Genomic DNA, 16499 nt, shown 5'->3' with positions numbered 1-16499 from the left:
CATAAGGGTTCAGAACCACTGAGTCAGCATCCTACTATCATACTGTTACTACCCCATCAGAACCACTGAGTCAGCATCCTACTATCATACTGTTACTACCCCATAAGGGTTCAGAACCACTGAGTCAGCATCCTACTATCATACTGTTACTACCCCATCAGAACCACTGAGTCAGCATCCTACTATCATACTGTTACTACCCCATAAGGGATCAGAACCACTGAGTCAGCATCCTACTATCATACTGTTACTACCCCATAAGGGATCAGAACCACTGAGTCAGCATCCTACTATCATACTGTTACTACCCCATCAGAACCACTGAGTCAGCATCCTACTATCATACTGTTACTACCCCATAAGGGTTCAGAACCACTGAGTCAGCATCCTACTATCATACTGTTACTACCCCATCAGAACCACTGAGTCACCATCCTACTATCATACTGTTACTACCCCATAAGGGTTCAGAACCACTGAGTCAGCATCCTACTATCATACTGTTACTACCCCATAAGGGTTCAGAACCACTGAGTCAGCATCCTACTATTATACTGTTACTACCCCATCAGAACCACTGAGTCAGCATCCTACTATCATACTGTTACTACCCCATCAGAACCACTGAGTCAGCATCCTACTATCATACTGTTACTACCCCATCAGAACCACTGAGTCAGCATCCTACTATCATACTGTTACTACCCCATAAGGGTTCAGAACCACTGAGTCAGCATCCTACTATCATACTGTTACTACCCCATAAGGGTTCAGAACCACTGAGTCAGCATCCTACTATCATACTGTTACTACCCCATCAGAACCACTGAGTCAGCATCCTACTATCATACTGTTACTACCCCATCAGAACCACTGAGTCAGCATCCTACTATTATACTGTTACTACCCCATAAGGGATCAGAACCACTGAGTCAGCATCCTACTATCATACTGTTACTACCCCATAAGGGATCAGAACCACTGAGTCAGCATCCTACTATCATACTGTTACTACCCCATAAGGGTTCAGAACCACTGAGTCAGCATCCTACTATCATACTGTTACTACCCCATAAGGGCTCAGAACCACTGAGTCAGCATCCTACTATCATACTGTTACTACCCCATAAGGGTTCAGAACCACTGAGTCAGCATCCTACTATCATACTGTTACTACCCCATAAGGGTTCAGAACTACTGAGTCAGCATCCTACTATCATACTGTTACTACCCCATCAGAACCACTGAGTCAGCATCCTACTATCATACTGTTACTACCCCATCAGAACCACTGAGTCAGCATCCTACTATCATACTGTTACTACCCCATAAGGGTTCAGAACCACTGAGTCACCATCCTACTATCATACTGTTACTACCCCATCAGAACCACTGAGTCAGCATCCTACTATCATACTGTTACTACCCCATAAGGGTTCAGAACCACTGAGTCAGCATCCTACAATCATCCTGTTACTACCCCATCAGAACCACTGAGTCAGCATCCTACTATCATACTGTTACTACCGCATCAGAACCACTGAGTCAGCATCCTACTATCACACTGTTACTACCCCATAAGGGATCAGAACCACTGAGTCAGCATCCTACTATCATACTGTTACTACCCCATAAGGATTCAGAACCACTGAGTCAGCATCCTACTATCATACTGTTACTACCCCATAAGGGTTCAGAACCACTGAGTCAGCATCCTACTATCATACTGTTACTACCCCATCAGAACCACTGAGTCAGCATCCTACTATCATACTGTTACTACCCCATAAGGGATCAGAACCACTGAGTCAGCATCCTACTATCATACTGTTACTACCCCATAAGGGATCAGAACCACTGAGTCAGCATCCTACTATCATACTGTTACTACCCCATAAGGGCTCAGAACCACTGAGTCAGCATCCTACTATCATACTGTTACTACCCCATAAGGGCTCAGAACCACTGAGTCAGCATCCTACTATCATACTGTTACTACCCCATAAGGGATCAGAACCACTGAGTCAGCATCCTACTATCATACTGTTACTACCCCATAAGGGATCAGAACCACTGAGTCAGCATCCTACTATCATACTGTTACTACCCCATAAGGGATCAGAACCACTGAGTCAGCATCCTACTATCATACTGTTACTACCTCATCAGGGATCAGAACCACTGAGTCAGCATCCTACTATCATACTGTTACTACCCCATAAGGGATCAGAACCACTGAGTCAGCATCCTACTATCATACTGTTACTACCCCATAAGGGATCAGAACTACTGAGTCAGCATCCTACTATCATCCTTTTACTACCCCATCAGAACCACTGAGTCAGCATCCTACTATCATACTGTTACTACCCCATCAGAACCACTGAGTCAGCATCCTACTATCATCCTGTTACTACCCCATCAGAACCACTGAGTCAGCATCCTACTATCATCCTTTTACTACCCCATCAGAACCACTGAGTCAGCATCCTACTATCATACTGTTACTACCCCATCAGAACCACTGAGTCAGCATCCTACTATCATACTGTTACTACCCCATAAGGGATCAGAACCACTGAGTCAGCATCCTACTATCATACTGTTACTACCCCATAAGGGTTCAGAACCACTGAGTCAGCATCCTACTATCATACTGTTACTACCCGATAAGGGATCAGAACCACTGAGTCAGCATCCTACTATCATACTGTTACTACTCCATAAGGGTTCAGAACCACTGAGTCAGCATCCTACTATCATACTGTTACTACCCCATCAGAACCACTGAGTCAGCATCCTACTATCATACTGTTACTACCCCATAAGGGTTCAGAACCACTGAGTCAGCATCCTACTATCATACTGTTACTACCCCATCAGAACCACTGAGTCAGCATCCTACTATCATACTGTTACTACCCCATAAGGGCTCAGAACCACTGAGTCAACATCCTACTATCATACTGTTACTACCCCATCAGAACCACTGAGTCAGCATCCTACTATCATACTGTTACTACCCCATAAGGGCTCAGAACCACTGAGTCAACATCCTACTATCATACTGTTACTACCCCATAAGGGTTCAGAACCACTGAGTCAACATCCTACTATCATACTGTTACTACCCCATAAGGGCTCAGAACCACTGAGTCAACATCCTACTATCATACTGTTACTACCCCATAAGGGATCAGAACCACTGAGTCAGCATCCTACTATCATACTGTTACTACCCCATAAGGGTTCAGAACTACTGAGTCAGCATCCTACTATCATACTGTTACTACCCCATCAGAACCACTGAGTCAGCATCCTACCATCATACTGTTACTACCCCATCAGAACCACTGAGTCAGCATCCTACTATCATACTGTTACTACCCCATAAGGGATCAGAACCACTGAGTCAGCATCCTACTATCATACTGTTACTACCCCATCAGAACCACTGAGTCAGCATCCTACTATCATACTGTTACTACACCATAAGGGTTCAGAACCACTGAGTCAGCATCCTACTATCATACTGTTACTACCCCATAAGGGTTCAGAACCACTGAGTCAGCATCCTACTATCATACTGTTACTACCCCATCAGAACCACTGAGTCAGCATCCTACTATCATCCTGTTACTACCCCATCAGAACCACTGAGTCAGCATCCTACTATCATACTGTTACTACCCCATAAGGCAGTGTTTTTTTAAAAACTTTATCAGCCAGGGACCCAAATTAGAAATGGTGTGTTTTCCTGTGACCCAGGTTTAGGAAAATATGTAACTATATGTAAATATTGGCACATTTTTATACCCTTATGCCAAAAACACATGTAATATAGACATAAACAAATAACACTGAAATTAAATATTCATATGAATATACATTAATGTAAATTTTCCCCCATTTAAAACACTCTGTCATATCTATGTAGATTGGAACTGTTCCTGCTAAAATACAATAAATCATTTTCATTTCGAACTGGAATAAACTGATTGATCACATCACACAGATATAGACTACAAAAACACACACAGTCCTAATGAGAGGTGTGTGTCTGGTTGAAGCTTTCAACAAGCACGTCTATTCTGGGCTCAGTGTTTAACAGTGCAACACTGATGTCATACTCAGCAATGAGACTGTTTCTGTTTCTTAAAGTACATTCCCACTATATCTGGTAATGTCCTAAATATACGTTCAGAGCCAGCCAGCAACATGGAGGAGTCCAGCTCTGAACCCCTAACTCTCTCTCTCAAACAAACATCTCTGACTCCTAGTTGTAGTCCTAGTTGTAGGCCTATCTTTTGTCATATGGTGCCCTTGTACGCCTACATTATAAGTAAGATATAAGATTATAAGATTATAGAATTATAAGATTATAAGATTATATATTATAAGATATGTTGTTAGCCTACCTTCGGTAACAGAGATATGTTGGAAGCCTACCTTCAGTAACGGAGATATGTTGGAAGTCTTCCTTCGGTAACAGAGATATGTTGGAAGTCTACCTTCGGTAACAGAGATATGTTGTTAGCCTACCTTCGGTAACAGAGATATGTTGGAAGCCTACCTTCGGTAACAGAGATATGTTGGAAGCCTACCTTCGGTAACAGAGATATGTTGTAAGCCTACCTTCGGTAACAGAGATATGTTTTAAGCCTACCTTCGGTAACAGAGATATGTTGGAAGCCTACCTTCGGTAACAGAGATATGTTTTAAGCCTACCTTCGGTAACAGAGATATGTTGGAAGTCTACCTTCGGTAACGGAGATATGTTGGAAGCCCACCTTCGGTAACAGAGATATGTTGTAAGCCTACCTTCAGTAACAGAGATATGTTGTTAGCCTACCTTCGGTAACAGAGATATGTTGGAAGTCTACCTTCGGTAACAGAGATATGTTGTTAGCCTACCTTCCGTAACAGAGATATGTGGGAAGTCTACCTTCGGTAACAGAGATATGTTGGAAGTCTACCTTCGGTAACAGAGATATGTTGGAAGCCTACCTTCGGTAACAGAGATATGTTGGAAGTCTACCTTCGGTAACAGAGATATGTTGGAAGCCTACCTTCGGTAACAGAGATATGTTGGAAGTCTACCTTCGGTAACAGAGATATGTTGGAAGCCCACCTTTCGAAACTAAGTGGCGCTCTAGGCCTATGTAAGTTGACAGAGGTATAATAATTTTACTTAATCTAACAGAGGTATTATAAACCTACCTAATGTGACATAGAGCCATTATAGACCTACTTAAGGTAACATATATGTATTATAAGCTTTGATTATATAATGGTATTATACATCTACTTAAGGTGACATAGAGCTGTTATAAACCTACTTAAGGTAGCATAGATAAACATACTTAAGGTGACATAGAGCTGCTATAAACCTATGTAAGGTAACATAGTGATATTATAAACCTACATATGGTGACAGAGGTGTTATAGACATACTTAAGATAACAGAGGTGTTATAAACCTATGTAAGGTAACATAGTGATATTATAAACCTACATATGGTGACAGAGGTGTTATAAACCGACTTAAGGTGACATGGAGGTGTTATAAACCTACTTAAGGTGACATAGAGGTGTTATAAACCTACTTAAGGTAACATAGTGGTATTATAAACCTACTTAAGGTGACATAGAGGTGTTATAAACCGACTTAAGGTGACATAGAGGTGTTATAAACCTACTTAAGGTAACAACGGTGATATGAGCCTACCTTCGGTGACGTAGTCTCGCAGGAAGCTGTGGTTGACTTTGGAGCTCTCAGTGTCCTCCCCCATCGGAAGCAAAGGAAGGGGGACCCGACCTGGACCAATCAGAGCTCTCTCTCTCCTCCCAGGCTCTGCCCATACTGCTGGGGCCTAGCGCAGTGGCCTGGGGCAAGGCATCATGGGATATGGAGGGGCGGAGGTATGGAGAGGATAGAGGGAAGAGAGGGAGAGGTGTGGTGAGGATGGAGAGAGAGAAAGAGGGGGAAGAGAGGGATGGAGTTTGGTGAGGTGTGGAGAGAGAGAGAGAGAGAGAGAGAGAAAGAGAGAGAGAGAGAGAGAGAGAGAGAGAGAGAGAGAGAGAGAGAGAGAGAGAGAGAGAGAGAGAGAGACAGAGAGAGAGAGAGAGAGAGAGAGAGAGCGAGAGAGATTAGGTAGAAAAGGATGAGAGGGGAGGGGACCTGAGAGAAGGTGGATCACCCACACACACTCCCACAGCACGCGGCGTGACCTCTGATAAAAACACACACTACACACACCACACCACACCACAACACACACCACACCACACCACAACACACACCAGGCCCAGCAAGAGAAGTCCCGAAACAATGAGAAGTCCACTGTTATGCGTTAGAGAGAGTAGTCCGTTTGTCTGCCTGTGACTGTGTGAGAGAGAGAGAGGGAGAGAGTAGCACTCCTTCGTGCTCGCGTTCGTGGTAATATCCGCTGCGCTGCAGTATTTCCTTGGTAACAAACAGGAACAGGAAGTGTAGCAGCAGTAGTAGTAGCAGGAGTATTTCCTTGGTAACAAACAGGAACAGGAAGTGTAGCAGCAGTAGCAGTAGCAGGAGTATTTCCTTGGTAACAAACAGGAACAGGAAGTGTAGCAGCAGTAGCAGTAGCAGGAGTATTTCCTTGGTAACAAACAGGAACAGGAAATGTAGCAGCAGTAGCAGTAGCAGGAGTATTTCCTTGGTAACAAACAGTAACAGGAAGTGTAGTAGCAGGAGTATTTCCTTGGTAACAAACAGGAACAGGAAGTGTAGTAGCAGTAGCAGTAGCAGGAGTATTTCCTTGGTAACAAACAGTAACAGGAAGTGTAGTAGCAGTAGCAGTAGCAGGAGTATTTCCTTGGTAACAAACAGGAACAGGAAGTGTAGCAGCAGTAGCAGTAGCAGCAGTATTTCCTTGGTAACAAACAGGAACAGGAAGTGTAGCAGCAGTAGCAGTAGCAGGAGTATTTCCTTGGTAACAAACAGGAACAGGAAGTGTAGCAGCAGTAGCAGTAGCAGGAGTATTTCCTTGGTAACAAACAGGAACAGGAAATGTAGCAGCAGTAGCAGTAGCAGGAGTATTTCCTTGGTAACAAACAGTAACAGGAAGTGTAGTAGCAGTAGCAGTAGCAGGAGTATTTCCTTGGTAACAAACAGGAACAGGAAGTGTAGTAGCAGTAGCAGTAGCAGGAGTATTTCCTTGGTAACAAACAGTAACAGGAAGTGTAGCAGCAGCAGTAGTAGCAGGAGTATTTCCTTGGTAACAAACAGGAACAGGAACTGTAGCAGCCGTAGTTCTAGGTCTCAGAGTCTGGAAGTCCTTGAAGGAGAGCGCAGGAGGACAGGATCTCTGCTACTGCAGGAGGAGGAGGAGAAGGAGGAGACAAGGCCTCGACACACCTTCCTACGTTCTGCCTGTCGGCTTGTTTGTCCGCCTGTCTGTCTGCCTTTCTGTCTCTCTGCCTGCCTGTCTGTCTGCCTGTCTCTCTGCCTTCTGTCTCTCTGCCTGTTTGCTGCTGCTATGTCCTCTGTACTGCAGTGTCACTGAGCAGGCAGGCAGGCCGGGGCATGTGTGTCTCTGTGTGGAGAGGAAAGGAGAGAGAGAGAGAGAAGAGAAAGGGGTGGTGGGATGAGCGAAAAGGAGAGAGGGAGAAAGAGTGTGTCGAGGATGCTGTGGGTCTGTCGCTGCAGCCTCCTTCCAGCTTAGCCAACCAGAGCACAGATCTCAGTCATGGCTCCGCCCACTGCAGGTGATGAGAGGGAAGTGACCGGCAGAGGGAACAGCGGAGAGAACGAGAGGAGAGGAGGAGAGAGAGGTCTGAATACACATACCAGAGTACTACATACTTAAATTGCATACTATGCACTCATCGTTGCATACTATTTAGCACGTACCGTTGAGCAAATGGTATAAAACGCAGTAGCGGCTCCTGATTGGCTGAATAGGTGGGGCGGGGCCGAGAGTGAGTGGATTTTTCCAAATTCAACAGACATGCATCAGATTAAACAGCCTGATTATAGCTAATTTCCCAATAGATACATTTCTCTAAACTGTGAATAGAATATGAATGGAGCTATAGACCTCCTCAGGCTGGTTAGAGGCAGACTATCACATTCAACCTAATGGAGTTATAGACCTCCTCAGGCTGGTTATAGTCAGACTATCACATTCAACCTAATGGAGTTATAGACCTCCTCAGGCTGGTTATAGACAGACTATCACATTCAACCTAATGGAGTTATAGGCCTCCTCAGGCTGGTTATAGTCAGACTATCACATTCAACCTAATGGAGTTATAGACCTCCTCAGGCTGGTTATAGACTATCACATTCAACCTAATGGAGTTATAGACCTCCTCAGGCTGGTTATAGACAGACTATCACATTCAACCTAATGGAGTTATAGACCTCCTCAGGCTGGTTATAGACAGACTATCACATTCAACCTAATGGAATTATAGACCTCCTCAGGCTGGCTATAGACCTCCTCAGGCTGGTTATAGACTATCACATTCAACCTAATGGAGTTATAGACCTCCTCAGGCTGGTTACAGTCAGACTATCACATTCAACCTAATGGAGTTATAGACCTCCTCAGGCTGGTTATAGACAGACTATCACATTCAACCTAATGGAGTTATAGACCTCCTCAGGCTGATGGATAGGAGACATCTATAAAGAATTAAGAGGTGATTACATGGACTACCTGACTAGATGGAAAGGAGACATCTATAAAGAATTAACAGGTGATTACATGGACTACCTGACTAGATGGAGGAGACATCTATAAAGAATTAACAGGTGATTACATGGACTACCTGACTAGATGGAAAGGAGACATCTATAAAGAATTAACAGGTGATTACATGGACTACCTGACAAGATGGAGGAGACATCTATAAAGAATTAACAGGTGATTACATGGACTACCTGACTAGATGGAGGAGACATCTATAAAGAATTAACAGGTGATTACATGGACTACCTGACTAGATGGATAGGAGAGATCTATAAAGAATTAACAGGTGATTACATGGACTACCTGACTAGATGGAGGAGACATCTATAAAGAATTAACAGGTGATTACATGGACTACCTGACTAGATGGAGGAGACATCTATAAAGAATTAACAGGTGATTACATGGACTACCTGACTAGATGGATAGGAGACATCTATAAAGAATTAACAGGTGATTACATGGACTACCTGACTAGATGGAGGAGACATCTATAAAGAATTAACAGGTGATTACATGGACTACCTGACTAGATGGAGGAGACATCTATAAAGAATTAACAGGTGATTACATGGACTACCTGACTAGATGGAGGAGACATCTATAAAGAATTAACAGGTGATTACATGGACTACCTGACTAGATGGATAGGACACATCTATAAAGAATTAACAGGTGATTACATGGACTACCTGACTAGATGGAGGAGACATCTATAAAGAATTAACAGGTGATTACATGGACTACCTGACTAGATGGATAGGAGACATCTATAAAGAATTAACAGGTGATTACATGGACTACCTGACTAGATGGAAAGGAGACATCTATAAAGAATTAACAGGTGATTACATGGAATACCTGACTAGATGGAGGAGACATCTATAAAGAATTAACAGGTGATTACATGGACTACCTGACTAGATGGAAAGGAGACATCTATAAAGAATTAACAGGTGATTACATGGACTACCTGACTAGATGGAAAGGAGACATCTATAAAGAATTAACAGGTGATTACATGGACTACCTGACTAGATGGAGGAGACATCTATAAAGAATTAACAGGTGATTACATGGACTACCTGACTAGATGGAAAGGAGACATCTATAAAGAATTAACAGGTGATTACATGGACTAATAAAACATGATAACACTTCTAAATATAGAATATAAGAGTAAACAAAATACGATGTACAAAATATAGACAACAACAAATAGCAGTAAATGCTGAATGCTCTTAAATAATTAAAACCCCATGTTACCCCAAACCCCATGTTACCCACCCATGTGTTACCCCAAACCCTGTGTTACCCCAAACCCTGTGTTACCCCAAAGCCTGTGTTACCCCAAACCCTGTGTTACCCCAAACCCTGTGGTACCCCAAACCCTGTGTTACCCCAAACCCCATGATACCCACCCATGTGTTACCCCAAACCCTGTGTTACCCCAAACCCTGTGTTACCCCAAACCCTGTGTTACTCAAAACCCTGTGTTACCCCAAACCCTGTGTTACCCCAAACCCCGTGTTACCCCAACCCCTGTCTTACCCCAAACCCTGTATTACCCCAAACCATGTGTTACCCCAAACCCCGTGTTACTCAAAACCCTGTGTTACCCCAAACCCCGTGTTACCCCAAACCCCATGATACCCACCCATGTGTTACCCCAAACCCTGTGTTACCCCAAACCCTGTGTTACCCCAAACCCTGTGTTACCCCAAACCCTGTGTTACCCCAAACCCTGTGTTACCAAACCCTGTGTTACCCCAAACCCTGTGTTACCCCAAACCCTGTGTTACCCCAAACCCCATGTTACCAAACCCCATGTTACCAAATCCATGTGTTACCCCAAACCCCGTGTTACCCCAAACCCCATGTTACCAAATCCATGTGTTACCCCATGTTACCAAACCCATGTGTTACCCCAAACCCATGTGTTACCCCAAACCCCGTGTTACCCCAAACCCTGTGTTACCCCAAACCCTGTGTTACCCCAAACCCTGTGTTACCCCAAACCCCGTGTTACCCCAAACCCCGTGTTACCCCAAACCCTGTGTTACTCAAAACACCATGTTACCCAAAACCCTGTGTTACCCCAAACCCTGTGGTACCCCAAACCCTGTGTTACCCCAAACCCTGTGGTACCCCAAACCCTGTGTTACCCCAAACCCCATGATACCCACCCATGTGTAACCCCAAACCCTGTGTTACCCCAAACCCTGTGTTACCCCAAACCCTGTGTTACCCCAAAGCCTGTGTTACCCCAAACCCTGTGTTACTCAAAACCCTGTGTTACCCCAAACCCCATGTTACCCCAAACCCTGTGTTACCCCAAACCCTGTGTTACCCCAAACCCTGTGTTACCCCAAACCCCGTGTTACCCCAAACCCCGTGTTACCCCAAACCCTGTCTTACCCCAAACCCTGTGTTACCCCAAACCATGTGTTACCCCAAACCCCGTGTTACTCAAAACCCTGTGTTACCCCAAACCCCGTGTTACCCCAAACCCCATGATACCCACCCATGTGTTACCCCAAACCCTGTGTTACCCCAAACCCTGTGTTACCCCAAACCCTGTGTTACCCCAAACCCTGTGTTACCAAACCCTGTGTTACCCCAAACCCTGTGTTACCCCAAACCCTGTGTTATCAAACCCTGTGTTACCAAACCCTGTGTTACCCCAAACCCCATGTTACCAAACCCCATGTTACCAAACCCATGTGTTACCCCAAACCCCGTGTTACCCCAAACCCCATGTTACCAAACCCATGTGTTACCCCATGTTACCAAACCCATGTGTTACCCCAAACCCCATGTGTTACCCCAAACCCCGTGTTACCCCAAACCCTGTGTTACCCCAAACCCTGTGTTACCCCAAACCCTGTGTTACCCCAAACCCCGTGTTACCCCAAACCCTGTGTTACTCAAAACCCCATGTTACCCAAAACCCTGTGTTACCCCAAACCCTGTGTTACCCCAAACCCTGTGTTACTCAAAACCTCATGTTACTCAAAGCCCTGTGTTACCAAAGCCCTGTGTTACCCCAAACCCCATGTTACCCAAAACCCCATGTTACCCAAAACCCCATGTTACCCAAAACCTCATGTTACCCAAAACCTCATGTTACCAAAACCTCATGTTACCCAGAACCCCATGTTACCCAGAACCCCATGTTACCCAGAACCCCATGTTACCCAAAACCCCATGTTACCAAAACCTCATGTTACCCAAAACCCCATGTTACCAAAACCTCATGTTACCCAAATCCCTGTGTTACCCCAAACCCCATGTTACCAAAACCTCATGTTACCCAAAGCCCTGTGTTACCCCAAACCCCATGTTACCAAAACCTCATGTTACCCAAAGCCCGTGTTACCCCAAACCCCATGTTACCCAAAACCCCATGTTACCCAGAACCCCATGTTACCAAAACCTCATGTTACCAAAACCCCATGTTACCAAAACCCCATGTTACCCAGAACCCCATGTTACCCAAAACCCCATGTTACCCCAAACCCCATGTTACCCAAAACCCCATGTTACCCAAAACCTCATGTTACCCAAAACCTCATGTTACCCAAAACCTCACGTTACCCAAAACCTCATGTTACCCAAAACCTCATGTTACCAAAACCCCATGTTACCCCAACCCCATGTTACCATACAGGCTGCATTTCTGTATTTTTAAAGTTATATATCTGGAAAACTTGATTGTTGACATGCAAAACATTTTGGGACTATATCAACAATGGAATAATGAAACAAATACCAACATATATTGTGGGTGGAGTTTTCCTTCAAGGTTTGCCATCAGATTTTATACACCATTGCTTCCCTGACCATCGATTTGAAAACACAGAACTGACCTGAGAACAGCATGTAGGGTCAGCTTCATCCTACTCCTACTCCGATGTTAAAACACAGAACTGACCTGAGATCAGCATGTAGGTTCAGCTTCATCCTACTCCGATGTTAAAACACAGAACTGACCTGAGATCAGCATGTAGGATCAGCTTCATCCTACTCCTACTCCGTCCCCTGGGCTGCTCTCTCCTCTTCCGGTCCAGCTTCAGCTCTGGAGCTCAGAGAGACCGTCTCCATGGCATTGACATCAAGATCCATGCTGCTCACCCTGTTCACTCTCTTCTGCCTCCTGGTGGGCTAGGGAGACACAGCACCAACAGTCAGACATTTACTGTCACGGCTGAGTAAATGTCTTTACCTTGTACCTTGCAGCACTACAACGTGTCTGATGGTGAAGGCTGGTAGAGGAGAGGCTGCAAACAGAAACACCTTTGATGAGGGGACTGATCAAATCATCACATAAATCTGTAGGAAATCTGTTAATGACAAAGTTATAAGTCTGGTTCATGTTTAGTGACCTGTGAGGGTGAGGGAGATGAGCTCACTCTCAGAGGAGAAGTTATGAGAGAAAACATAATTGTCATAAACACAGCTGTAGTTCCCTTGGTGGGAGTCATCTGCAGCAGGGAAGAGGAAGGCAGCAGAGTGATTGACAGCTGGCTGGGCCTGGGTTCTGTTGGAGCCGGTGAACGTGAGGAGGAAGGAGCCTCCTGGGTACTGTGGCTGAGTGGAGCAGGTGATGGTGAAGCTGTAGCCCCTGAACACCTCGGGCCCCTGGTGGCCCCTGGAGACCCCTCCCATTGAGTCAGTCAGGGAGATATCAGGCTGGACCAGGAGATCTGTAACAATAAAAGAGAAGAAGAAAAACCTCTTCAACTAGTTTCCTATAGATATGACAATAACATCAGCATGTAACAGTGCTAGTGAGTAGAGACGTTCACTGAGATAACACTCAAATACTAAAGCATTCTGGGATATTTAAGTTGTATTTGATTCCTACTTGACTGAGTGATCTATTTTGCCAATCAGATTGAACAGCTAAAATGTCCATCGTGAGAAGTGCAGAGGAAGTTGTATGAATGAAGGAAATGAGATGAATATAATGATACTATCGTTGTTATGACCTGAGCAGATCACTGTGAATACAGGAAGGAGTTCATGTGTTCTGGAACTCTCCCTCAGTGACGACTCAGACCCAGAACAGGAAACCTCCAAACCCTCTAGTGATGTTTCCAAGTAGTTCTGAAACAGTGGAGCCACAGCCCAGCTGTCTACACACTACTGCAGCGGCAGGAGTCCAGGCCAAGTCCCAGTCTTCAGCTCCCACAGTCCTCCACTCTCCCTGGTCGTACCACTGCACTACAGCAGCATAGCGACTGCCTCTTCCCACCAGCCTCATCAGACTCTGAAAAAAGAGACACTAATCTTACTATTTTCTCACTAAAACACACCTATATTGCCTCTCATGTTCTTCACTCCAGGTGAGAAACAATATTGATTGAGTGACAAACTGTTTCTTACCTGAGCAGGTGAGTCCAACAGCAGTGTCACAGTCAAGGAGAAGGGACTCTTTGCCTTTACACTGGAACTCTTTATCCCAGGTCTGACCCTCACCTTCTCCATAGAGCCCCCCCCCCTGTAGAGCTGCAGGAGCCCCACAGCCAAGCTCCCCACAGACTACCTCTGCATCCTGCCGGTCAAAGTCAGCTTCACACACTGAGGCCCAGGACTGATTGGACTTCACCTCCACTCTCCCAGAGCAGAGACCAGCTCCATCCACAAGCCGCACAGACTCTGGAGAAAAAGAGTTGGTTGAACATTCAATCAGTTTTGTTGATGACACTGTCAAGGACTAAACACAAATATGTTGGATAAAAGATTGTAGTTTGCTATGTTTGATACTGTAAGAGGTAGAGATGTGTTCTTAGTCACTCAGGATCAGGTTGGGAATAATGCAGGCAGGAGACAGGAATAAGTTCACTTCACTTTATAGAAAATAAACAGCTGGACATCCATCAGGCAGCTTCACTTCAGTACCATCTGAACTACAATGATCTGCCCATGAACATCTCCCATAAACCAATATGACACAAATATAATGTTTAAATACACCTGACATCTCTCCCTCTATTTAAATTAAATATTAGAAAATACATGATACAAGCAATATTGTATAATGTACAAATAAATCTCTCAATATGACCAGTGTCTTTCCTGAACAGATCACATGATGATAATATTCACCATTACAGAACCTACGTCCACTTCTTATGATGTCACACTCTGTAATAGAAGCCTCATTTGCATAACAACCACCTAGTCTGACTGCTCTTCTTCTCTTTCCAAACAGAGGTCCTCTAGATTCAGCCACAACATTCCCACAGTCCAGCTGTCTACACACAATCTTAGCCTCTCTCATCACGCCCGACCACTCAGTACGTAGACCCGACCACTCAGTACGTAGACCCGACCACTCAGTACGTAGACCCGACCACTCAGTACGTAGACCCGACCACTCAGTACGTAGACCCGACCACTCAGTACGTAGACCCGACCACTCAGCACGTAGACCCGACCACTCAGCACGTAGACCCGACCACTCAGCACGTAGACCCGGCCACTCAGCACGTAGACCCGGCCACTCAGCACGTAGACCCGACCACTCAGCACGTAGACCCGACCACTCAGCACGTAGACCCGACCACTCAGTACGTAGACCCGACCACTCAGTACGTAGACCCGACCACTCAGTACGTAGACCCGACCACTCAGTACGTAGACCCGACCACTCAGTACGTAGACCCGGCCACTCAGTACGTAGACCCGGCCACTCAGTACGTAGACCCGGCCACTCAGTACGTAGACCCGGCCACTCAGTACGTAGACCCGGCCACTCAGTACGTAGACCCGGCCACTCAGTACGTAGACCCGGCCACTCAGTACGTAGACCCGGCCACTCAGTACGTAGACCCGGCCACTCAGTACGTAGACCCGGCCACTCAGTACGTAGACCCGGCCACTCAGTACGTAGACCCGGCCACTCAGTACGTAGACCCGGCCACTCAGTACGTAGACCCGGCCACTCAGTACGTAGACCCGGCCACTCAGTACGTAGACCCGGCCACTCAGTACGTAGACCCGACCACTTTCCTCTGTAGAAGACTTCCGCTGCGCCCGAGCTGTCCCATTCACCAGTCTGACTGAGTGTTCAGCTGTAAACAGCAGAGAAGGGAAACACAGCGGTGAGGACAGATGATGACAGTGTTTCTGTTATTATAACAGCAGTAATGCTTTGTGGTTGACAAGTGTTAGTAGTTCCATGGAACGGGACTTATTCTTATTGTTGTTTTGATTGGACTGGATGGTGTGTATGGACCCAGGGAATTCTCCATGTGGTATAAGACTAATATAGAACTGCTATAATCACTGTAGATGCATACTCTACCAACCTGGTGGGCTTTGATCCTGGAGATCTGAGGAGACAGACAGACAGACAGACAGACAGAGAGAGAGAGAGAGAGAGAGAGAGAGAGAGAGAGAGAGAGAGAGAGAGACGAGAGAGAAAGAGAGAGAGAGACAGAGAGACAGACAGAGAGAGAGAGAGAGAGAGAGAGAGAGAGAGAGAGAGAGAGAGAGAGAGAGCGCGAGAGAGAGAGAGAGAGAGAGACAGAGAGAGACAGAGAGAGAGAGAGAAGAATCTAACATATTCAAGCAGACAACCTAAGAAAATGAATAACAATGACAAATGGTTTGATGTAGAATGCAAAAAAACAAAACAAAGATTTTGAGAAACCTGTCCAACCAAAAACACAGAGACCCAGAACACCTGAGCCTTCACTATGGTGAATCACTAAAACAATCCTGAAAATCAAAACGGGAAAAAGAAGGAACAGCACGT

The 16499-nt window shown here is 45.3% G+C and overlaps 1 protein-coding gene across 1 annotated transcript in view; it reads right to left on the bottom strand.

Annotated features, from left to right (window-relative positions):
• Positions 1-8110, bottom strand: part of LOC129842005 (serine/threonine-protein phosphatase 2A 55 kDa regulatory subunit B gamma isoform-like) — a gene marked incomplete at its 3' end in the record, with an annotated part of 15117 nt that extends 7007 nt beyond the window's left edge. Inside the window, exon 1 of the mRNA XM_055910380.1 lies at positions 5728-8110. Within this exon, the coding sequence (XP_055766355.1) occupies positions 5728-5791 (64 nt within the window). The remainder of the gene's footprint in view (positions 1-5727) is intronic.
• Positions 8111-16499: the final 8389 nt, after the last annotated feature.

The sequence above is a fragment of the Salvelinus fontinalis genome, unplaced genomic scaffold, assembly GCF_029448725.1.
Source record: "Salvelinus fontinalis isolate EN_2023a unplaced genomic scaffold, ASM2944872v1 scaffold_0005, whole genome shotgun sequence".
In the NCBI taxonomy this organism is placed as follows: domain Eukaryota; kingdom Metazoa; phylum Chordata; class Actinopteri; order Salmoniformes; family Salmonidae; genus Salvelinus; species Salvelinus fontinalis.
Note: the sequence above shows the minus strand (reverse complement) of the source record. Positions and strands in the feature narration are given on the sequence as shown.